We start from the raw sequence: 26,639 nt of genomic DNA on the forward strand, positions 1-26,639 counted from the left end.
ATCCAGGTCCGACGTAAGAACTATATGCAGTTAGCTGGACTGATGCACGTATGCACCTCTTAAAACACCTCCCATTAGACCCTATCGGATATTTTGCTTAAACAGTGAACCACTGACGCATTTCACCACAATAATTTTTAAAACAAGTGCATGATTAGAGGAGATAGAAGAAATTGAAATGCGAGGTTGCCATGGTGCCGGGAGGCAAGCTTCACTGCTAACAAGGACACCCCTTTTACTTCTACTAGTGTCTGAAGTCGCGTTTCTTTCTAGCTTTTTCCAATATCCAAGACGAGAAACCACATCACAGGTACATCACGAGCCTCCAGCGTGCTTTCTTCCCTTGCTGCCATATATCTATGAAAACGATCCTCCACTGTTAGCAATGGTGCTAACTCCAACTTCACCATCCTTGCCAATGGCTTCGTAGTGTGGAAAGCACAGCAAAAGTCTCGTTGCGTAATGCCCTTTCCCTAAAGTTGACTTCGCCGCGGTACAGCAATGTTATGCAATCAAACACATGCAATGTACTGCGGTAGAAAGAGTAGAAAGGGGCCGCTGGTCACAGGACTGATGTATACGTTCCTTAATGATACACATGCGCACAAACACAATTTTGTGCCACAGTACAAGCGCCCAGACACCAAATAAGTGTACTGGCAAGCATTCAGAGCAATTTTGGCCGTGGCCTTGAAAATTTGAGCCCTTGAGGGCAGTAGAAGCCAATTATTAGTTTTTTCGAACGGCACTATTTTTTGCCGTTCTTGCAGTCCTTAGGAAAAATAAATATAGGACTGTAATTGGAGAGGCCTTTCCGAGTGTGACCTTGATTCACCAGCTTAAAGCAGGGCCCCCTTTATAGGAAGGGTACACAGGCTTTCACTTAATATTTGAAGTTTTTGTGCCGTGGAATGGTTTCATGGTTTGCTGAATAATTTCATTGCACGACCACTCCACCATGCTTGTTAGCTGTACCCAAACCTGCTGAGAGGCCACTTACTTTACAATAATGTTCATTTAGGCAGCAGTATATACGGAGGAGACCAACAAGTCTCGAAGAATGCTCTAACATTCAGAATTTATCCCAACAATCTTGCTGCAAAAAGCAGTGTCGGAATGATGACTACGTCTAAATTTGTTATGCCTGCACATGAAGACATGAAGTCAGAAATATGGGTACTGTAATGAAAGGAATAACAGCACAGTCTCCTTGCAACTTGTTAGATTATGCCGAAACATCTTGTGCAGTTGCCTGGCAGCTTAACATATACCCTATCTACTCGCATAATGATCGCATTTTTTTGTAAAAAAAATTGCCGCAAATTCAGAGTGCGATCATTACGCAGGTTAAATTTCCAGCGAAAACAACAACATTTTTTTCATCCCGCATTTTCTGCAGGATGACGACAGGTCAATAAACAGGCGGCTGCTGCTGTAACAGTGCGGGACAACGAAACAAAAATGGCAGCCAGCGGAGCAAACCGAACGCAATTTTTTTTCTTCTTTTCGCGAGTACATTACGCGCATTGAACTAGTTTCTTCCATATCAGTAATGAATAATATCGCTAATATTGGCAAGCCTGCGGCAATAGTGTAGCCATTTGAGGGGACAGAAACAGAGATGGGTGTGCTTAGCTGCCAGTGACACAGAAACACAGGGCGGGTATGCTGCGAAAACTGCGGCATTTGTCTTCACTACTATCCTAATACGGCATGTTTCTGCTAAGGGTGGGCGAATATCTTAGCTGTGTTACAAGCATCAGCGTACGAATAGGGTACACTTCTAACGTATCAGTGTAAACCTGGCTACTACTGTTGCCGCTCGCGATTTGTCGTGTGCCCATGAGTGCAGACGAGAAGAAACGAAAGGCGCCTTTTTTGTTGTTGTTATTGACCACAACCATTATAAAGCTAAGGCAAGTTTGGTTGTAGCTTTATTTTTTCATGGAAATGTGGAAAGTGATGAAAGGAATATAATGGGGCATCTGCTTAAAAATGTTTGGTGCATGCAGACCATTTGGTATGTCTTGATGAGTCGTTCGCGTAGCATTCGACAACATTCATTAGCTAGACTTGGCACACGACATACCGCTGTAGGAAGTTCGGGGTGCGATCATTACATGGAAAAGAAAAAAAATCAGATTTTGACGACAAAATTCAGGGGTGCGATCATTACACGAGTGCGATCATTATGCAAGTAAATGCGGTAGAAACATGTAAACACTTGCTTCCTGATGCACCACAACACCATGCAGCATACTGAGCAGGTATATAGATTCATAATTTTAGGCTGTTTAATACATAATGCACACCTACAAAGCTGGTGACTTACTCAGTACTGTCATGGTGCTTTGTTTTCACATGTCTCTTCAAGTGAGTAGCCAGCGCAAAGGACTTGGAACAGATGGTGCAGCAGTATGGTCGCTCGCCTGAATGGATGCGTAAATGAGTATTCAGGTTGGATCTATGTGAGAAGCTCTGAAGGCACAAATGACACCGAAACGGCCGCTCCCCAGTGTGGACACGCAGGTGTGTGTCAAGATGGGCCTTCTGCGAGAAGCTCAGTGAGCAAGAAGGGCACTGAAATGGCTTCTCGCCTGAGTGAATGCGCAAATGCCTAATCAGGCTGGATCTGTGCGAGAAGCTTTGAGGGCACAAATGGCACTGAAATGGCCGCTCCTTTGTGTGGTCCCCGATGTGTGTTTTCAGATTGGACAGTTTTCCAGTTTCACCGTCACAGCTGTCACCGTGTTGGAATTGTCCTTGTTGGAACACGTCATCCTCAGTAGTTGTCAGGCAGGATGAATGCTTTGATCCTGCACAATGAAGACCAAATTGCACTTAAAAAATGCCAAATCAGAGCACATGGATGCTAGTGCTAATGATGAGCCCTTTGTTTGTTCAGTAGTTTGTGAGGGTGAGCTCAAAACAGATCAAGCAAAGAAATGTTCTGACTTGCTCAATATTTATATTCCCTTCAGGCACCAATGAATTCTCTCCACTGGAAATTGAGTTTCAGCACCTTTACTGCATCTTCAAAATCATGAAAAAACGTAAAGCTAGAGACTGGTTTGAGAATTTTAAATTCAGCCAGTTTAATCCAAGTTTATGGAATACGGACTACACATGAGAACTCTCTACAGGAGTGCCAAGTGTGAGAGCACCAGCTATTTATTGTTTAGCATAATTGGAAAACCCCTACCGAGCTAATTCAAAAATATGCATGATGTAAAACATTGTGAAAAACAATAAAAAAAGCAGGCATACACTACATGACATACTCTCATTGAAAGCAAGACTCAGCAATCTACCTCACTCCTTTCACTGAAATACTTTACACTTGAAACAATGTACATTCTACCTAATATTCAAACTTTCAGCACAGGGCAATCAGAAGCGTATCATGGTGTATGCTACATGCTCTGCATATTACTTTCATCAGTGCTGTTGCTCTTCATGAAATATCTTGGTGTTCAAGATTGTGCACACAGCACCAAATAAAATATGTGTTTCTTTATTGACGAGGTTTGTGAAATGTGAATATTTACACACACACACAATGAAAGTTTTGTATTATCAAAATTATTCAACTGAAAGTAGGTAGAGTACAGCCCTTGTATGTGCTGCCGCTTTATTTAAATGAAATAGCAATGTTCTCATGCTATTTTGAAAGTTTATTGCTATCCTCAATATGTACCACATATAAACAGTATACTACATGCACAATTGCAGATAAATAATTATGTAACTGTCGGCTATTTAGGATGCTTTCTGTTTAAGTGACAAACTTTGTGCACAGCCATTTGTACATGATAGCATTTGTCTGTGTCAACCATTGTGACCATGTTGGCCCTCTCATTAAAGTTTGTGCCTTTTTCCACAGGCTATGCACCAGTAACATGTGCTACACAAGTGAACATGCTATTACTGAAACAGCAGAAATGATGATCATCTGGCATTAATAGTGGAATGCCAAAATAACTCATCTCTTGGACAAGAACGTCATGCTCAATTAATGAGTCTGTAGCAACACAAACCTAGCAACTCGAGGTCACCTATTGTACTGGTGGTACAAAAGTAATACAGCCCCTCCTTTTTTTTTAATGAATGCAATGCCACATGGTTCCCGAGATGAGAAGAAACATGCTTGAGCAATAAAGTGCTGAAATGAGACCAGATTCCTTTTGTCAAGCACGCTTCATTATTAAAGGTGCATTGTGACCTTACGCTGGTATTGCATTATCTATGACATTTACTACACACATAATAACCACAACAAACAGCAATGCAGAATAACTATGTATGCGTAGTGTGGTCAGCTGCTGCTTCAGCATTTACACTTGCTCATTTTATCGCTCGAGTTGTTTTTATTTACTACTCTTTCTTTTAGCATGAGACATCAATACCAATAAAAGATTACCAGATGAGTAAACAACACTGAAGAAAATAAATGACATTGTCTAGCAATGCAAGAGCCACCTCAACAAAGAACAAGCAACACAGTCCATCAATGCACTTTATGGCCACATTCATCGTAGAAAACAACTAATGATGCACCATAGTAAACCAATGCTTTTACCACACGAAAGAATAGAAAACAGCAGGCATTGTACAGCATAAAATAAATTGCGTGTGGTAAATGTATAGTACTCCATACAATATCTTAATTGCATGGTATAAACATAGTAAGCAAAGTAGAGCTAATTCTTCGAAATTAGAACGAAAGAACACATGCTATGAAATCAGTGATTTTAGCGCTTACAAACTCTCCAATCAAAGGCTGGCACAAAGGCGATCATGGAGAATCTTTTCAAGAGATAGAGTACGGGACTGACGCATACTTGAACCACTTGTACAATGGCATTAGGCACAGTGTATTTAGCAATGCATGGCTGTCAAAATACGACCTTATACAAACATAACTAGAGAAACATGGCCCACCGGTGAAAGCAGGACTGGTACCCTACCAATGACCAAAATGAATTTTAAAGATCTCTTGCGTGTTCCTGACTCATGCCAAAGAATGTACGATGTTTTAATGGCCACCCTGTGTTTGTGATGTCATTGGCTACACCGTGACCTTGCCTAAAGACGACGAAGCTGGCTCCTTTTTCAACAAGACGACGGCCAACAATTATCATTTTGACACACGTCATAACAGGTGCTTCTCTTCATTCTGCCGCAACACAATTTTGCCACACAGTATTGAACTAGAGGACCACTATTTCAATTGATATTTTCCTGTCGGTCTAGCTTCACTAGGATTCTTATGGCATGGTGCAGTCTGACACAGACTACTTCTTGTTGCTTCCCTGCAGAATTCGACACTGAAGACGCAGGATTGCATCACATGCATCTTGGTAGCCTAGCCTACTTTATTATTTTTATTAATCGTTCACTGCAGGACATACTTACCGTGTTGGTTTCGTGCATTCTGCATTTGATGCTTTAGGAGTCGCAAGATTTAATTAATGATGTTGCGGACAGTGCATCCTACATAGAGGCATTTATGTGTGCGGCACTGATTTTCCAGCAAGAAGGAGGTTTATTTCGAGGTTTGGTGAATAACTGTCATCATGTGACCCATGCGCCGTGCTTGTCAGTTAGCAATGCCCTAACCTGGCTAAGTGCTCATAACTCACAAAAATGATGGTTCAGAGAGGAGCGAATTTGGAGGAGACTAAGAAGTTTCGATGATTGGCCAAACACTCAGAATTTATCATGCCTATTTTTATTGCAAACATGGCTGCTTTCAAGGCATAGTTGATGGATGATTGCTTTTAACTTAGTTAAACTTTCCCAACCAGTTATAGCACATAAATATGATTAATGTTTTGCAAGCAGTGTCCGTGCAGCAAATTTCGTAGCAACTAGTTAAGCCATGCTCAAATAAACGTTACAAGGCAGTTCAGCATATGCCCAAACACAGCAAAACGTGTGCCTATTTCCCAATGCAAAAGAACAAGACTCTGGACACGGCGCTTGTACAATGCACGTCACCCTTCTGTAGAGCGAGCGAATGGCGGCCACCGGGGGTGCTCAGGAGCAAGCCAGAGGCGCCTAACAGTAGTTGCTGGGCCCTAGGTTAGATGCGTCTGGGCGCGTTTTGCCAAACAAAGAAAAACCTTGCTCTTTCACTACCTGCGAGAGTAGACGCTTACGCAGTGCCTTTGTCTTTCCACTGCTACATGCATCCAGGGTAGTTTCACTCTCACGTGTAGAGAACCAGCACAAGCAGAGACCAGCATTAGTTTCAAGATAAGCGCCTTCATACTGATGCTCAGCTAATCGTCTGCTTCCGCGAGCAGTGAAAGAGCAAGGCTTGTCTGTAACTGTGGCCATACATTCCCAGACGCATCTAATCCAGGGCCCAGCAAGCAACTACCGTCGGTCGTCGCTGGCTGGTTCCGGAAGCGCGTTGGCGGCCGCCGTTCATATGCTCTAGACAAGGGTGATGTGAACTGTGCAAGGTGTATTCCACATTCAAACTACATTTATCCAAAAAGTGCATGAACGTAACCACTGCCTATTCTGCAGCATCATAGTGTTGTGTTTTCATATGTGTCTGTCAATTTATCGGTCTGTACAAAGGACTTGGAGCAGATGTTGCAGTGACATTGTGGCTCGCCTGTGTACATGTGCAAGTGTCTCTTGAGGTAGCTGCTTCTCACAAAAGTCTGAGGGCATGAGAGGCACTGAAAGGACTCCTCCCCTGTTTGGACCTTCATGCGTGTTTTCAGACAGAACAGTCTTCCAGTTTCAATGTCACAGAAGCCACAGGGGTGGAGGAGTCTCTGTTGCGACTTATCTTCAGTAGTTGTTGGAGAGGATTGATGCCTATATCCTGCATAATAAAAACCAAAGTGCAATTATGAAAGCCAAAATCAGAACACAGATGCTAGAGCTAATACTAATGAGCATCTCGATAGTCGAGTATCTTGAGGGGGATCTCGGAAAAATAAATCAAAAGCACAGCTAGTCGAGCTGTTGGATTTCCACAATATTAAGATATATATGACTGCTCAATGACCAGTTTTCTAAAATCAAAACATGCTTTGACAAATAACAAGTTCCAACTCTAAAATTTATTAAGGCGAGGCAGCATAGAGTGTAGAGATTGCATGGGCTTCCGCTTCAGTCAATAAAACAGCAATGTTTTCAACAAGTTGTCATGGTGACAACAAAAGTTTCATAACATTGAAAATTACAACCATACACATACTACAGTGCAGCAAAAACGTTTGTAACGAATGGTTTAGAACCATGTTCCCTCAGCACATCTGGCCAATGCAGTATCCATTGGTCGACGAACTACCCAGTGACACAGATAGGAGGGAAAACATTTGGATACAAACATACATAGACAGATCGTTGGCCCCCGAAAAAGGCGTGAAGTGCTGGAAGAATGCTAACGCTTAAAAGATGCCGACAAGACAATCACGAAAGGGCTTGTTTGAGTGCACCCACGCCGTTCATGTTCACAACTCAACTCTTTCAGAGCCAGTGACATACAGATTTTTCGTCTTTCGGTCTCGCCATGTCACCGATGTTAGGAATGGAAGCACAATAACTGGAGAGCATTTGTCATTATCCGCATCATTTCTGTCCTTATGCACAACCGAAAAGAAACTGTTGTGTTCGTTTTACAACATATAAGAAAAAAGAAAAGCCTTGATGTTGCAGGTGCGTGACCTCCACAAAAAGAATGACAGTGAAAGGGTTAAAAATCCTGTTAGGTAAAAAAAAAGCATTCCCATGATCATGTATCTCATTAAACAGGACTTTCCTACAAGTGAAGCCACCAAGAGCTTAGAAAGACAGCACACAATTAGCTTTTCTTATGCACTGTAAAGATTAATGAATTCAGAAAAATGCTTAAACTGGCAGCAGTTAATTAAGGGCACACTGACATGTTTCAGCGAGACTTATCAGAACTTATCACGACTGAGTAATTTGCTGCATACACATGTCTTCCGAAGGAAAAGTTCATGGATTAGCTTTGTTTTGCCTTCACATAAAGGAATGCCGCATTAAGATGTTTACAGTAATGCACGGCAATGTCCCTGCAATTGCTAGATTAGCTGAAGCATGCCTTGAAGTTAATGGACAGTTCCATATAGTAGAGTAAATGGTGACACTTGTACTACTGCATCTGACACACATAGTATATCGTCATGGCCAGTGACCTGCTCCAGCAGTACCACAGTGCTCCGTTTTCAAATTTCTGCTCAAGTGAGCAGTCCGCACAATGAACTCGTTGTACTGGTATGGTCACTCGCCCATGTGAATGCACAGGGGATCCTTCAGCATGGGCGTCGGCGAAAATGTTTTAGGGCACAAACAGCATTTAAACGGACACCCTCCTGTGTGGACACTGCTGTGCACTTTCAACTCAAGCAGTATTTCGGTCGTCACGCCCTTTTATTTCTCGTTTTCCTTCCTTCGTTCTTGCACGTATATTTCACATCAGTTATCACCTACCAACTAGCCTGGCAGCGTTACGAGTATTTCAGTCTTCTTGTGGGAGGTATATTTCTTTTAGAAGTCTCTTCACAGGTAGTGTGATGGTCAGTATATGCTATACTAATTTTTAAATGTTAACGAATGAAATGTATGCCCACTAAAGCATAGGTGAGGTCTTTCTTATTTTTACTATCGAGCAATTAAACTTAAGTAGCAAATTTAAGCAACAAAAGTAATCGGTTTGGAGGGCCTTGTAGCATGTATATTATTTGGTAGCAAATTAATTATTCTGGACCATCTGGGGGTTCTTTGCACCCAAAGCACAGTATACAGGTGTTTTTTCCATTTTGCCCCATAAGAATGAAGACACCGTGGTCCGGATTGGATCCCACATCCTTGGGCTTAGAAGTGAAACTCCAAAGCCACCACTCCACCATAGCAGGTGACCTTTTTTTATTTTCTCAATCATTAAGGGTGCGCAAATACCAGTTTTGGAATCCAAATTGAATCGAACATTGCTACAAATAGAATATCTTCAAATAGTTTTAGATTTACATAAGATAAGCTTTTCACTATATTGGAAGACAATTTTCAAGTCTTGGCATTGAGAGCCTTATATTTGCCATTACACTGCACAGTATGAGGCATGCTTATTAAAAGTACATAGGGAGCATTAGCAATAACTAAGCAATTTATTAACAACCTCAAAAGCTCTTCGGAGCATATCTGGTCATGCATTATCAGATTATTTATATATATATATTACACATATAGCAGTTTTGGCCAGTTATCTGTGTATAACATTCCGAGCAAATCAGAAATACTTGCAGTCTGCGTTGATGGCAGGGTAAAAAAGGCACGTTAAAGAGAAGCTTTCCTTGCATATTTCTTGGGCTTTCCCACTGCTGCTGATGCTGCTGTCTGGCAGACCACGGCGGGGAGTGGTTCAGAGTGTGTGTATACATGACGTGACTGGCAGAGAGGAAAGGTGACCCGTTTTGATCTTTGCACCCCCTCGCATCTGCACAATGCATTCTGAAGCTCCTTGGGCGTCAGAGTGACATTAGCTATTTGACAAATGTAACTGTCCATGACCACTCACAAAAGCATTTAAGGAATTGCAGTGCTTACCTCTGTATGGGAAAGGAGACGCGAGAAGGCAAGGAAATGTTAATATACTATAGACATGACAGTGGTTGCAGGCAAACAGAAAAAATTTGAATTCGAGGTACAGTACAGTACAGTTCTGCTATTTCTGAAAAAAAAAAATATATACCCTACAAATTTGTTAAGTGGACAACGTATGAAATTCAATTAAGTTTAATACTTCTGCCACGATGCAATGTGCCATTCGAGGCACTGAATATACTAAACCATCTAGGAGGTTATAAACAATGGCGCACAACAACACCTCAAGCAAACACCTACCCCTCTGTGTTCTGTGTACCATGCAGACAAACAGCAGTGGCGTATGCAAGGTAACATTTAACGTCAACTCACCACTCTCTTGTTGGACTAAACATTGAAGAAATTAAACACTCACCATCAACATCACTGCTAATTATCATCAATCAAAGCAAACAGCACAGAAAGCTTCACCTACATCTATTCCCACACTGCATTGACTTAATAGTACCAAACAATACCGACTGCTGAATGCCCTGTCTCAAGAACATATTGTGAAGAATTGTACCCAGGCAGAAAAGTCTGGCCATCTGAGTGATGCTTCATGGTCTAGTATGTTATGTCGATTGTGGATGAGATCAAATATTTTGCATTTTTGTTTGGATTTCTGTTTGGTCATGTGCAGCTGATGATGTGAAGTATTCAAAACCTAGAAGAAAAGTATTTGTTTTTGTCCGTAACTATTCGATTCAATGGTCGAATAAGAAAGTGAGAAATGGATTCGAAGAACAAATTGAATACATTTAATTTGTTGTTGAAAAAAATTCAGACAGTATTTGCACACCCTTATCAATAATTCAATATGTGACTGCTAGATATTAAGGTCCGTAAAACCCGCACATATTTTCACACAGAAAGAAACGATTCACTTGTGAGGAACGCTAAAGTGAGGGAAGGTTGACTATATTCGCAGAGAACTTTCTGTGGCTATGAAGCGAAAGCTATGGAGGCAAAGCGCGCACATGTGAGAGAACTTCTGAAAGGAATCCTGCATTTTAATCCACGTTAGTTTAGGCTGGGAAGAAGAAAAACATAAACGACTTATTAGGAGGGCGAATCAGGACATCTTTGCCTCTATCTTTCATAGACAAATTATGGCTATAAATGCAAAGTCAACATATCCGTTCCCAGCAGTGGACCTTTCTTGGACCGGCCCGGTTTTATCTGCCAGTAGCTCCATGGCACGGTGCTGCTGTCAGTTGTTGAAGATGGCGGTTGTGCTTCACGATAATGCGAAGCCACATGTGGCAATCAGATAGACCGACAGGCTCTGGTCATTTAACTACGAGAGTCTGGACCAACCAACATACAGTCCGGACCTCGCCTTTACTTATTGCCATGTTTTTGGTCTGCTAAAGAAGCTCCTGGCAGGACAGTGATTCACATGCAACAATGAAGCCAAGACAGCAATCCAACGGTGGTTCCGCAGTCAGCCAGATGAATTCTATCAGATGGGCATCTCAAGTTTAGTGCTGCAATGGAACAAATGTCTTAACAAAATCTTGATGGGCTTCATGGTTAGAACTGACGTGGAACAGTGTGAATAAAACAAGGACACTAAACAACAGCACTTGTCTGTGTGTGGTATATGCTTCTTCATGTCCTTGTTTTATTCAGGCTGTTCAACCTCTGTTATAGACAAATGTCTGAACTGGTGGGGAGACTATGTAGAAAAATAGCATAAGGTATGTAGAATAGCACATATATTTTTAATTACCTGTACGTACCTTATTTTGGCTAACAAGAGACTGGGGCAGAGACTTTCTGATTTTTCCTGTAACAACACTTAGATAAGACAGAATGAACCACTGAGTGTAAAGGTTCCCTTATTTGTGGCTTTTGCCTTCCACATCTGGGCAAACATGAAACCGTCATGCACGGAAGCTGCCTCGATTCAGCGAGAAAATGGAAAGTATCTGAGAAGGAAGAGGGCACATGAAGAGATAGGGAGAAGGAAACAATAGGAAAAAGGAGGCAGAGGCTGCTGAGCTGGCATTGGTGACGTAGACCGGCATCAGTGCAGACACATTTCCACCTGTGCTTTGGCAACGTGAAGGAGAAGCACCAGGGAGCCGGACCAGGAATGTGCCAACCAGGAGATGGCCAAGCTAGTGCTAGCTCTACCGCCTCCAGCTACCCTGCCATGGCACTGCTCAAAGACCCCGGTTAAATCTATAGCAGCTGTCACCAGACAGTATCTGAATGTGTCTTTTTCACCAAGCTCGAGGAGTGGTTCATGATCCCTTTAATATATTGCATAGAAAGTCGGTCAAGGGCGATTTCCTGGTATCATCTGCCGTTATAAATTTGTCACTTTGGATATGAGAAGATTGTTCCCCAAGTATTTCAGAGCCGTCACAAGTGAACAGTGAGCTTGACTAGGCATCTACAACATAGCCATTGAATGAGGATTTCGTGCATGAACTGCAAACATTTTTATGTTGTAATTGCGCAAAATACATTATAGAGTGTCATGCACTAGGAATAGGTGCACATGGTCACGCAGCGACGAGATTTTCCTGCAACTTGCTGAAAAATTGAGTATTTAGCGTACACTAAAAATGATGCAGGCAAAAGCCCTGCACACAAGACATTTATTAAGTTACTTTGACATCTCATTGGAATGCATTGTTACTTCCCACAACTTGATTTCTCTTTACTTGTACTCTTTTTCAGCCACATTGATATCGCCACTGGTTCTGCGTGGTTAATGATGAGATGTTCTGAACATTTTGAAACTGGGAAAGGTGAGACCACTCTCACAGTGTTTTCAGGCTTATCAGAATTAATAAGATATATCAGGGAAAGCTTTGCTTTTGGTAACCAAAAAATTGGAAGATTTCTTCGGTGTGCCTTCGGTTGTGAGGGAGATCAGGGAGTTCAGGGAAATAACTGCCTATAAGAAAAATCACAAATTTCAGCAGTAATGCCAGCCACCCACCATGGAGCTCAACAAGGGGATGTCGCAAGACTTGTAAGGAACAGCTCCTGCGGACGCCAACCATACGTTTCTGCTATAACGATATATGTACAGCCAAGACTGGCTGTTCCACACAAGGTTCACCCTTGGTGCCAGAAGATCGGAAGTAAAAGTAAGGGAAGATAGGACAGGTAAGATGCAAAGTGAGAGAGAAAGGCAAAGATTGAAGAGATAGACAGGAAAAGGCAACTACCGATTTCAGTCAGGTGGGTCAGTCCGGGGGTGTTGTCTACGTGAAGCAGAGGTCAAAGAGGTGTGTTGCCTTCTCCTAGGGGCCATAAGTGTCCAAACGCCCAATTTTGGCTTAACCCCCAGGATCCCCTTTTTCCCGGACACAGCTAAGCCATGCAGGGCTAAATACGGGAGGGTCCAACCTCCACATGCTTGAGTCTGTGGTGTCGCAACACATGAAACGTCTGCTGACACAGACACTCCTGTGCAAAGTTTGCAGGAAAAGAAATTTTGATAAGGGCTACTACATCCAAAAGGCAACAAAAAAAATTGACCAATGAAAAAATTCACAGCTTGAAGTGATGAGATCAGCAAGAGTAGCACACACGCATGAAGCGCAAGTCTCGTCTGCTAGGCTCTTACAATAAGCACAATACAGGCCCTGGCACAATTAACTCAAGTTAAGCTCCCCGGATTATCGGAGATAATGGCTTCCGGTGAACTTGTAGCGCGTGCATTACCCTTGCTGATATTGTTGCTTCGCATGGTTAGAAGTCACTGACCACCCAGCCAGTCACTGTTCGCACGGTACTATTAACAAATCGGTGACTGTACCTGAGCACGCAACTCCTTCAGATACCTGAGAGCATGAAAGGGGCTCCGAAAGACTTTTCAAACATAGAATGACATCACTGTTAAATTACACCACCTCAAGAATCTCCTGTGCATTTTTTTTTCTGGATCCTTCAAATATAAGTGTAGTTGGACATAGCTATTGCACTGATGAGTGGCTTTCTCTCTTCTTTTGTACGACTAGTGCCATGCCCAAAAGTTGAGTATGTTGTTGACGAGAGCACTCGTCGCAGCACTCTGAGGCGTCCATAGTAGGCAACACTAATGAATGATGAATGATGGGGTTTTACGTATCAAAACCACTTCCCGATTATGAGGCACGCCGTAGTGGGGGACTTCGGAAATTTCGACCACCTGGGGTTCTTTGATGTGCACCTAAATCTAAGCACACGTGTGTTTTCGCATTTCCCCCCCCATCGAAATGCGGCTGCCGTTGCCGGGATTCGATCCCGCGACCTCATGCTTAGCAGCCCACCACGATAGCCATTAAGCAACCACGGCGGGTGGTAGACAACACTACCAAGCACACTGTTTCTATCTAGGAGTCCACATGGAGCACGTGCACACAATGCTACTGTTGTGTCAAGACCGGCAGTGGAAAGATGAAATTTTTCTTTCTTTTTGCGATCGCAAACATATACATTTATTTCATTTATTTCAATATTGGCAATTAATGTATTAGTACTGAGAATTGTTAGAATACTATAAGTACTAGTACCTCTACTGATACGACTTCTTTCCCATTTTGACAAGCTTTATCACTGCAGGTCGTCTTTCAGTGCATGCCACATCAGGGCTGCCTATCATATCTTCCCACACCTCAATCATCCCTTTAAAGTGCAGCCCATTCTTGCGTGCATTAACTTCTTGAGTAACTAGCCCCTCTTTTTTGCAATGCATACCTGCAATATGTTACCAAATGAAATCATATCCACTCTAAGTCATGACGATTTCCCACCAAAACTAAAACAATATTTAACGTACCCACATAAGATTCTTTTGCTTGTTCACTATAGGCATCACCGAGTTCTCGTGCTTTTTTCTAATTTTTTTTCCCTCACCATATTTTGATGTTCCTTGTGCAAATGGCTTTGTTTTAGGTAAGCACCGAGTTCCTTGTACTGCATAAAATTTTGTCTGGTTGCGTTCTTTCATTGTTATATGCAGTATCTGCTGGTATGTATACCTATTTTAGCAAGCATTTTCTTTGTATGAAGTAACCAAGTAACGTTGATATCCTGTAATAGCAATTTTAAAGCTATAGGTATCTTCAACGTTTAAGGATGCGTTGTAGCAGCACTATTAAGGTTGTTTTTGCTTCCCTGTTTCTCCACTTGTGTTCTTGTTTTTATTTTAACACGGATTATCCGTTTAAATGCGTGTACTGTAACTATTGCCAATTTATTGTAGTACCCGTATGTGCCTTCAGGGTACTTGAATAAATACTCTTGTGATCACAGAAGCAGCCGATGGCTGTTGGTGGGTACAGCTGCTTGCAATGACAATGCACGACGACATTACGGAGGCGAGAACAAATAATTTTTCACAGATTTTATTTTGACAAGAGACTGTAAACTCCTTGCCAGATGTAGTGCACTGATATTATTTGACTCATGTTCACAGGAGCCTCTACAGATCTGGAAAGATTTCTATGTTCAAAAGGTGTTTGTGGGTCACTTTAACTCTTAATAAAAATAAGAAAGGAAAAATTTTCAATCCACTTGACTGGAGGACAAAGCTCAAAGAAACCTTCGCAGTTGAAGAAAAAATTGTCCCAGTCCAATATAAAAACTATAGGCAGCTGGCTTTTCCGGAGCACATGTACACCTCTTAAGACGCCTCCCACAAGACCCTACTGGAAATTTTGCTTAGACACTGAAAATTGCAATACCTGTCTGGGGAGCATTTCACTGCAATAGCTTTTAAATCTGGTTCATGATTTAAAACTGGTTCATGAGTAGAGGAGATAGCAGGAATTGAAATATGAGGATATGTTACCAGGAGGGAAGCTTCACTGCTAACAAGGACACCACCTTTACTTCTACTGATGTCTGCAAGTAACATTTCTTTCCTGTCTTCTTCGATACTACAGACAAGAAACCACATCACATGCATATCACGAGGCTCCAGATTTCTTGCTTTTTATTCCCTTGTTTGCCATATTTTTATTGAAAGACTGCACCGCTGTCAGCAATGGCACTAACTTCCACTTGACCATCCTTGCCGGTGGCTTCGTAGCGTGGAAAGGATGACAAAAGTCTCTGTGCATAATTCCCATTCCCGAAAGCCAGTTTCGCCGCAGTACAGCACCATTATGTGATCAAACATACGAAATGTATTGCAGTGAAGCATACCAAGAGCAGAAAGGGGCCAGTGTCACAGGATCGATGTATGTGTTCCTTAACAATACATCTGCACACTCGCCATTTCCTGTCACATTAAGATCACTCAAACATTAAATAAGCGCAGTAAAGGTCATGGATTCAGAATACCCTTCCCCCCAGGAAGTTAAAAAAAAATCGGATGTTGACTGTAACCAGGTGAGGCATTTATGTGTCTGACCTTCATTCCCCAGCTTAAAGCAGGGCCCCCTTCATAGGAAGGGCACACAAGCTGTCATTTTATATTTCAGGTTTTTGTGCCATCGAATGGTTTCATAGTTGGCTGAATATTTGTCATTATGGATCCAATGCACCATGCCTGTCTGTTGGCGGCGTCCAAACCTGGCGACGAACCATTTAACTTACAAGAATGTTCATTGTTGCATGTTTCACATCATGTGCTTTATGCTGTCACATTTTCCATGAGGAAATTGTTATTGTTGGGGGGAGACACGGAATCGAACCCTGGCCCTATGTCTGATATGAAACAAATTTCAGAACAGCTCAAGGACATTGCAGCTGATATGAAAGATATAAAAGAGAGCCAATTGGTGGATATGGACAACAAATTAGGTGTATTAGCAAACCTAGAGAACAGAGTAGCATTCTACGAGGATCACACTGACCACATGAGTGCTACAATTCAGACATTTGAGGCAAGAATAGATGACCTAGAACATCATAGCAGAAGGTCAAATCTCATAATTTATGGCATTCCGAAAGGTGACGAGGAAAAAAGTGTCACAGGAAAAGTTTGTGAACAAAGAAATTTTCCAAGACATTCTAGAACTCAATCCTATACCTATAGAGCGCATTCATAGGCTAGGCAAGCAGAGCGATGACTGCACGCGACCGTTTATTCTAAATCTTTTAAACACAAGAAACAACTACAATGCTAAAAAGAGGATCTAAACTGAAGGGCAAAAATTATTCAATAGGTGAGGACTTTTCTGGAATAGTGCGTGATGTTAGGAGGAAACTGTGGGCAAGCGGGAAGGAAAATCGTGATAAAGAGTTTCCCTGGCATTTGATAAGCTATGCATTAATAATGTGGCCTATGTTTGGGACAGCGAAAAAAAATGATAAAGTCCCGCTTAAAAAAAAAAAACGACGACTCGATGGCAAACTGGCGAGTTACGCAAAGCCAGATGCAGCCAGACCTTGCAGATGCAGCCAGACCAGCCAGCCAGGCTCAGCAAGCCTGAGCAAACCGACTATAACTTCGGCTTCTTTGTGCAGCGATACGTTAAGCTAGCTAGGGAAAAATAATGTAGTGAAACGTAATGAACAATGCTTAAGAATTGTTAATATTAATGCACGTAGTGTTCTGAACAAAAAGATTTACTTGAAATTAAATTATTGGAGTGTGACCCGCACATAACAGTCCTGACTGAAACTTGGTTACAAAATAACATAAGCGATGACTTGGTATTTCCCTCTCATCATAAAGTTGTTCGCAAGGACAGGGCTACAAGGGGCGGAGGCATAGCAGTTCTCTTGAAAGACTTTACCGATTGTGTTCTTGTTCATGACGTCCCAGATCTCTAATGTTTTTGCATTAAATTATCTTGCTGGGGTCATTATTTTATACTTTCTGCATTTTATAGGCCACCGGGGGCTTTGCTTGACTACCTGATTCAACTAAAGAGCCATATGTGCCAATTTCAAAACAAAAAGTTTTTTTTTGTTGGAGATTTTTAATCTTCCAAGTATGAACTGGGATCGTTGCCAAAGATGTAATAAATCTAACAGCAGCACGGATATCATGTTTAATATCATGCTCACGCAAGATTAAGGCTCACGCATGATCAACCCACTGATGTGCAAGGCTGTTCATCCTCTGTATTGGACTTGGTCTTCATAAACCGTAATTATCCTGTGCATAACGTATTTATTGAGGAGGGGCTCTCAGATCATCACCTAGTTAGTGTTACACTACCTCTTTCCAGGAATGCTTCTCGTAATAAAAAGCCAGCCACTCGCACTCTTTTAAAAATTATTCTCGGGCTGCTGATACTTCGATTACACATTACATGAAAACATGTTTATTCTATTTTGATGAAAGCAATGAGGTCAGCGACCTGTGGACGCACTTCACTCAGATGTGCCTATATTGCATACATGCCTTCATGCCAAAAAAAGAACAGAAAACTGCATAAACACACTCCTTGGATGACGTGCAAGATTATTAACCTCAAACGAAAAATAAAACGTGCAAAAAAAGCTAACCGCAGTCTTGCCTTATCCAAACGCTGAAAAAGGAACTGGAATGTGTGAAACATGAATCAAAATACTACTTTAACACAACATTGCTGAGTTTTTTTAAAAGTGACCCCAGTAAGTTTTGGAATTACATGAGCGATGGCAAAAAAAATCTGTTGCAGAAATATCGGTAAATGGGAACATAGTTACAGGTTCGGAAGTTATTGCGCAGAAATTCAATGAGTATTTCCACAGTGTATTCTCTGAATCAAATTTAGCAGTGACGAGAAACACGGTGCATTTTCAACCCTCAGACACTAACTTTATTAGCTACAGTGGTGTGTTCTCTCTGCTTCTGGAATTGAAGACTAAAACGTCAGCTGGGCCTGAGAATTTACCGAATGTCTTTCTTCGGTGCCATGCTGAAATCATTGCAGAGTATCTTGTAGTGATCTTTTGTAAATCCCTGTTGTCATCAAAACTTCCATCGGACTGGAAGACTGCTTGAGTTATTTCCATCTTTAAGAAAGGTGACCACTTACTAATACAAAACTACCATCCTATATCTTTAACTTCTGCATGCTGTAAAATGCTGAAGCATATCACTGCAAAATACATAAATGAGTTCTTTGAACAACACTTCGTAATAAGTAACTTTCAGCATGGTTTCAGAAAAGGCTAATCGACAGTGACACAATTAATTACATTAGTCCATACTGTTGCAAAAACTTTAGATAATAATGGTCAAATCGACGTCGTATTTATGGATTTTAGCAAAGCGTTTGATAGAGTTAGTCATCTAAAACTAATACAAAAACTAAAAGACATTAACCTTTCTGATATTTTCATTTCCTGGATTGCCCATTATCTAACCAACAAAGTGCAGTTTGTTTCAGTTGATGGCAACAATTCGAATTGTCTTCCAGTCACCTCAGGAGTGCCCAGAGAAGTGTCCTGGGGCCATTGCTAGTTCAGCTGTATATTAATGATATTTTTACCGCCATTACACCTGGAACACAAATTCGATTGTGTGCAGATGACTGTGCATTATTTCATCAAATTACGTGCACGGAAGATCAAAATGAACTTAATGCGAGTCTAGACAATGTGCTTGATTGGTGCAGTGAATTTTCTGACTGTTAACACAGAAAAAAAACTGTTTTTATTCAGATAACCCATAAAAAGAATCTTAAACCATACTTATCAACTATGGTCATCAACACTAAAACAAGTTCATAGTTACAAGTATTTAGACGTAACGTTAACTATTGATCTTACCTGGAACTTGCATATAGAAAACATATGCTCATCTGCATTCCATAAGCTATGTTTTATAAAGCATAAACTTGAAAATGCGCCTCCCCCCATATATTAAACTCCTAACATATTACACCTACATCAGACTGTAACTAGAATATGCATCTATAGTGTGGGACCCTTTTACTAAAGAAAACAACAAACTTGAAACAACTGAAAGAAAGGCTGTCAGGTTTGTTTATTCCAAATTTAAAATAACAGATTCTCCTACCGATCTTATGGCGACAAACAATATTGAAACACTTGAAGATTCAAGATGTAAATCTCGGCTTTACTTCCTTCAGTTGCTACTGAATCGTAAACTCACAATAGACTCCTCCTTATACTTATCTCCTCTATCTACCCGACATACCCGACACCATCACATGTAGTCACTAAAGCCATATTCTGCGAAAACTAACAGCAATAAATTTTCTTTTTTCCCACGTACCATATCTGAATAGAACCATTTTACAACTTTGCCGCAATTTTAATAACTTTTTTTCCCGCCATCTGTACTGCATTGTGTTCCGCATTGTTATTTTTATTCTTGTTGTACATTTACTATGTTGTGCCTGTCCTGCTTGGACCCTGTTGCGGTCTGCAGTATGCAATAAATAAATAAAATAAAATAAAAAGTTTAGGCAGCAGTATATTCGGAGGAGACCAACAAGTCCCGATGACTACCCTAACATTTAGAATTTATCTTGACTATCTCCCTGCAAACAGCAATGTCTTAAGGGCAAAGTTGAGCGATTATTCCTTCAAAATTTGCGATGCCTGCATGTGAAGGCATACCGCAGGAATATGGTTAGTGTAATGAAAGGAATATCCGCCCACTCTAGCTGCAAATTGTTAGGTTATGCCGGGATGCCTTGTGAAGTCGCCTAGCAGCTTAACATATAGAAACATACCAACACTTGCTTCTTGATCAAGCACAATGCCAGCAGCCAACTGCGCAGGTATGTAGATTCATATTTTAGAACCGGCCTAATATGGACTGCACACCTAAAAAGCTGTTGACTTACTCAGGGTTGTCCTGGTGCTTTGTTTTCATATGTCTCTTCAAGTGACTGGCCACAACAAAGGACTTGGAGCAGATGGTGCAGTAGTATGGTCGCTCGCCTGAGTGCATGCGTAAATGAACACTTAGGTTGGATCTCCGTGAGAAGCTCCGAAGGCACAAATGACACTGATCCAGCTGCTCGCCAGTGTGGACACGCAGGTGATCCTTAAGAAGGCTGTTCTGCGAGAAGCTCCGAGGGCACAAATGACACCGAAACGGCCGCTCCCCAGTGTGGACAAGCAGGTGTCTGTCAAGATGGGCCTTCTGTGAGAAGCTCAGCGAGCATGAAGCACACTGAAATGGCTTCTCGCCCGAGTGAACGCGCAAATGCCTGATCAGTAAGGATCTGCGTGAGAAGCTCTGAGGGCACAAATGGCATTTAAACGGCCGCTCCTTTGTGTTGTCCCCGATGCATGTTTTCAGATTGGACAGTTTTCCAGTTTCACAGTCACAGCCATCACCGTGGTGGTGTCCCTGTCGCGACTCGTCATCCTCGCTGGTTGCTGGGCAAGATGAATGCTTTGATCCTGCATAATGAAAACCAAATTGCCCTTAAGGAATGTCAGAATCAGAACACACAGATGCTAGTACTATTGATGAGCCCTTTGTTCAGTAGTTCTTGAGGCTCAGCTCAAAACATATCAAACAAAGCAAGGTTCGATTTGCCCAATATTTACATCGATCCCCTTCAGGTGCCAATGAATTCTCTCCACTGAAAATTGAGTTTCAGCACATTTACTGCATCTTCACAATCACGAAAAACGTAAAGCTAGGGATGCACTGATAATTTCCAATTCAGCAAGTTTTTATCAAGTTTATGAAATGGGGACTACACGTGAGAACTCGCTATAGGCATGTCAGGTATAATAAGGACATCAGCAATTTTATATATAGCAAAATTGGGAAGCACCTACCTAGCTACTTAAGAAATATGCCTGATGTAAAAGATTGCCAAAACAACTGACTAACCTCACTGAAAGCAGCACCCAACCTTACTCATTTTGCTGAAACACTTCACACTTGAAACAATGTACGGGCATGGCCACTGCTAGTGGGAACACTGGAGCATCGCTCCGTGGACCGCCAACACCAGCACCTCGTGATGTCTTGTCCAACGATTCATCATGGCAGACAACTTACCGAGCTTTTCACCAATCGCTTTCATTGCGACTGCGCTGCAAGAGTTCATGACGGGCCGATGGTGTGGCTTTTTATGAAGCGATGCCACAACTCCTGTGTTCCCACTAGCAGTGGCCATGCCTGTACATTCTACTTATTATTCAAATTTTCAGCACAGGGCCAATTAGAAGCACATCATGGTGTATGCAGCATGTTCTAAATATTTTCATCAATGCTTTTATTTTTCATGAAATATCCTGGCGTTCAAAATTGTGCACACAGCACCAGAAGGGAATGTGTGCTTCTTTATTGACCACGTTTGTGAAATTCAAACATAGGTACTTACACACACACACACACACAAAAAAAGACAGTTTTGCACTATAAAAAATACTGAACTGAGAGACGCTAGAGTACAGCGCTTGTATGTGCTGCCACTTTATTTAAATGAAATAGCAATGTTCTCATGCTACTTTAAAGGTTTAATGCTATCCTCAATATGTACCACGTATAAACAGTATACTACATGTACAAAAGTGCAGATAAATAATTATGTAACCGTCAGCTATTAAGGATGCTTTCTGTTTAAGTGACAAACTTGGTGCACAGCCATTTGTACACGATAGCATTTGTCTGTGTCAACCATTGTGACCATGTTGGCCCTCATTAAAGTTTGTGCCTTTTTCCACAGGCTATGCACCAGTAACATGTGCTACACAAGCGAACATGCTATTTCTGAAACAGCAGAAATGATGATCATCTGGCATTAATAGTGGAATGCCAAAATAACCCTTCTCTTGGACAAGCATATCATCTTCAATCAAATAGTCTGTAGCAACACAAACCTAGGAATGCGAGGTCACCCCTTTGTACTGGTGGTACAAAGTAATACAGTCCCTCTCACTCCTTTTTTTTAATGAATGCAATGCCACATGGTTCCCAATATAACAAGGAACACGCTTGAGCAATGAAGTGCTGAAATGAGACCAGATGGCCTTTGTCAAGCACGCTTCATTATTAAAGGTGTTTTATGACCTTATGCTGGCATTGCATCATCTGAGACATTTACTACATACATAATAACCACAACAAACAGCAATGCAAAATAATTATCTCTACACAGTGTTATCTCTGCTGCTTCAGCATTTACACTTGTTTATTTCACCGCTCGAGTTGTTTTTATGTGTTACTCCTAGCAAGAGACATCAATAGCAACAAACAATTACATAGATGAATAAATAACACTGAAGAATATAATGGTGCACACTCTGCAAATAAGGTAAATCAGGTAGGTTGTCTAGCAATGCAAGAGCCACCTCAACAAAGCACAAGCAACACAGTCCATCAATGCATTCCACAGTCATGTCTATTGTTGAGAATACAACTAAGAATGCACCACAGTAAACCATTGCTTTTACTACACAAAATAATAGCAAACAACAGGCATTGCACAGCATAAAATAAATTGTGCATGGTATCCGTCTAGTACTTCACACAATATTTTGATGGGCCACTATGCTAGAAGTGCTCATATACTCCTATGTTTATTTTATCAAAAACAGGTACATATTCCATGGTATAAACATAGCAACCAAAGCACCGGTATTGCACTATCTTCCGGATTGGCCCACGTATGGGGAGTGCTTTATGCCTGCTTCAGCTCCACCGCGGGTCCGCCCAGCATTGCACTACTCCGGGATTGGCCTATGTATGGGGAGTTTTTTGCTTACCACGCCAATGACACGCAAATTTCCTTGGACAGTAGAGGCATACAGCTTCACTGTAAAATGTGAATAAATAATAATTGAATTTTGGGGTTTTAGGTGCCAAAACCACGATCCAATTATGAGGCATGCCATAGTAGAGGATTGCGGATTAATTTTGGCCACATGGGTATCTCTAAAAGGCAACTCAGGCAATTTTTCGATGTCCACTTACGCTAATAAAGTGTTGAACATAAGTCCTCTCTTACACTCCGATTATCTGTGCCAAACAATATGACTACAATTCATTTAGTTTTCCTTAAAATGAACTTTAAAGATATCTTGCGTGTTCCCAACTCATGTCAAAGAAGGTACGACATTTTACTGGCCACCGTGTGTTTGTGATGTCATAGGCTACACCGCGACCTCACCAAGAAACAACAAAGGTGGCTCCGTTTTCAACAAGACGACAGCCAACAATAATCGTTTTTACAGATGTGACAACCGGTGCTTCTCTTCATCTTGCCGCAGCACAACGCATTGAGCTTGGGCCATGTCAACTGCCTCAAACATCAGTGGCAGGTTAAAAGCAAACAGCAATCCTTCAGCGCTCATATCGCTTCAATTGTACTTGAAATCGCTCTGTTTAGTTAGAAAGAGCTGGAGAAAGCCCCTAGTGTCGTCAGAAGACGTAGTCGGTTTCTCTTTCTTGGCATTAGCACCACATCTACTGCTTGTTTATCATTATGGTAGTGCAGGATCAGACATCACTGGCTCATTGTTGATATCAAACGAAGCAACTACCCATTTTGGGTTCGATACTACGCTTATCGGTTATTTATACTTACTGATGAGCTTTTAATCCAAGTGAACCACCATACTGGTAATAGGATTGTTAATGTCATTTGAAAATTAAAATGTTTAATATGGTTGAAAAAATGCCGGAGCTGCCTTTAAATGTGCATCCAATGCACATAACACAAGCACTATCACATTTCACCCCCATTGAAATGTGGCTGCCACGGCAAAGTTTTCATCCCACGACCTTGTGATTAGCAGGGCGCCATAGCCACTATGCCACCATGAAGAGGTTTGCGAGATCAATAGAAAAGATCTCTTCTCGTGCCCCAACAAAACTATGGAAGAAACCAGTCTAAAAAACCAAACCAACCTAAAAAAAGCCATCACACATTCTTCAAGTGCTACATAGTGTGGATGAGAATACAGCATTGTATGTCTACAAGTGATACACAAGTAGGTAGAGAATGTGGAAAAAATTGTTGCCAGGAATGAACATCTTATGCAGTCCGCATTGAATAACTAAATGAACAGCTTTTTTCAAAAATAAGAGCCATTATGTTATTGATGACAGCTGAATACGAAATGCCTAGTCGGCTTCCTGTTGGGTTTGTCAAAGCATCGAAGAGTACTGATCACAGTATTCCTGCACTGGGAATTTCTCAAAGACAAAGAGCACTTGTGCTCCTATTGGCTTCGTTTCTTTTGGAAAAGGCTGTGCATACAATATGTAAAGAAATTTTGCACAATATGATAAATATGATTCAACTATGCTAATACAATCTTATCACACCATCTACAGCAAGAAAGAAAGGGAGGATTGTATACCATGATAGTACAAATCTATGAATCTGCTGTTCTTCAGCTTGAGAGTATCTGAATTCATTTAATTATATACGACAGAATTGCAGTACCCTGGCACTTATGAACAGGAGAATCATTACAAAACCTGCAGAAGAAGTGACAAAGAAGAGATGTTGACCTTCCACCAAAAGCAGTGCAAAGAATGAACACCCTGAGTAAGCCTTCTAATTGACAAACTGATTAAATTCCAGGGGTAAATAATGAATGGAAAAAATATTTTGGGTATTATCCAGAATAAAGTCTGGAATAAGCTTTGCTATAAACAAAGTGCCACACGGTATTGAACAAGAGGACCATCATTCTAGTTGATCTTTACTTATCAATTCGGATTCACTAGGTTGCATCTTATGGCATGATGCAACCTGACACAGATTACTTTGCGTTTCAAGAGGGGAAAAAAAGACAAGTACATAGTCAAGCTGAAGCAATAAATTAGTGTTTAAAGCTGTCTTATTTAGAAGGTTCGCTACTGACAAAATGATGACAAAACAACAAAAAGATTGCTGGTTGTCTCATTTTCAAATAATTGTGTGCAGCACATGAGTGATTGTCGCAGAGAAAAGATGCCAACAAAACGATTAATTACGTAATATTGCTGCACTTACATGACTTGTCTTGACAACCTGGAAATATTGTTTAATTTCAAAAGAGTAAGGCACCCACATACTGGTCATACCTCAACATTACTGAAAGCATTACCAACTAATGATATGCAGTTAGCTTTTCTAATACACACGTAAACATCTCTAATAGGGCCCCTCACCAGGCTCAATAGAATAACGTGGTTGTATACCCGAAGTTGTCAAGTGCCAGAAGGACAATGTTTAGCTGCAAGAATTTTTCAAAGTGGTCATTACTATTAGGGGAAGATAGAAGGAACTGAAACGTCAAGTTACTGTGTTGCCAGGAGGCATACTTCACTGCCAACGTAACACCCCATTTCCATCGACTAGTGTCCACAAGTGACATTCCTTCCCTGCCTTCTTCAATACTTAAGACGAGCAACTGCATCACCTGTATCTTAGAAGCTCAGCCTACTGTTATTTTTCTTCTTACACTTTCACAGCATGATACACATCCTGTTTAATGCATTCTGCATTCGACACTTTACCAGGCACAAGGTTTAATTGATGTTGCGGACAGTGCATCCTACATAGAGGCGTTTATGCGTGCGACTGATTTTCCAGTAAAAAAAAAAAAAAAATTAAATTATGGGGTTTAACGCGCCAAAACCACTTTCTGATTATGAGGCACGCCGTAGTGGAGGACTCCGGAAATTTCGACCACCTGGGGATCTTTAACGTGCACCTAAATCTAAGTACACGGGTGTTTTCGCATTTCGCCCCCATCGAAATGCGGCTGCCGTAGATTTTCCAGTAGGAAGAGAGATTCTCTTGAGGTTTGCTGAGTAATTATCATCACGTGACCTATACGTTCCTCTTGCTCATTAGCAATGCCCAAACCTGGTGAGGAGCTTTTCAATTCACAATAATGTTGATTTACACAGCAGTAAATTTGGAGGAGACCAGGAAGTCCCAATAATTGGCCATACATTCAGAGCTTATCATGGCTATTTTAACTGCAAACACGACTGTTCTCAAGGCATAGTCGATGGAGGATTGCTTTTAAAAGTTACTCGGCAGTTCAAAATATGCCAAAGACATAATAAAAATTGTGGCCCCTCTGTAATGCACAAGAACCTCCCGCAGCCTACTGCGCATGTACTACGCAGATCCCATATTCAGACTACATTTGTCCCAAAAAGTACACCAACACCA

The 26,639-nt window shown here is 41.3% G+C and overlaps 1 protein-coding gene across 1 annotated transcript in view; it reads right to left on the reverse strand.

Annotated features, from left to right (window-relative positions):
• Positions 1–21,635, reverse strand: part of LOC126526261 (uncharacterized) — a 34,355-nt gene extending 12,720 nt beyond the window's left edge. Inside the window, exons 1-5 of the mRNA XM_072284070.1 lie at positions 21,518–21,635; positions 20,340–20,928; positions 19,014–19,024; positions 6,629–6,844; positions 2,333–2,816 (exon numbers count right to left, since the gene is read on the reverse strand). Of these exons, the coding sequence (XP_072140171.1) occupies positions 2,333–2,816; positions 6,629–6,844; positions 19,014–19,024; positions 20,340–20,928; positions 21,518–21,635 (1,418 nt within the window). The remainder of the gene's footprint in view (positions 1–2,332; positions 2,817–6,628; positions 6,845–19,013; positions 19,025–20,339; positions 20,929–21,517) is intronic.
• Positions 21,636–26,639: the final 5,004 nt, after the last annotated feature.

Source organism: Dermacentor andersoni, chromosome 8, assembly GCF_023375885.2.
Source record: "Dermacentor andersoni chromosome 8, qqDerAnde1_hic_scaffold, whole genome shotgun sequence".
Lineage (NCBI taxonomy): Eukaryota > Metazoa > Arthropoda > Arachnida > Ixodida > Ixodidae > Dermacentor > Dermacentor andersoni.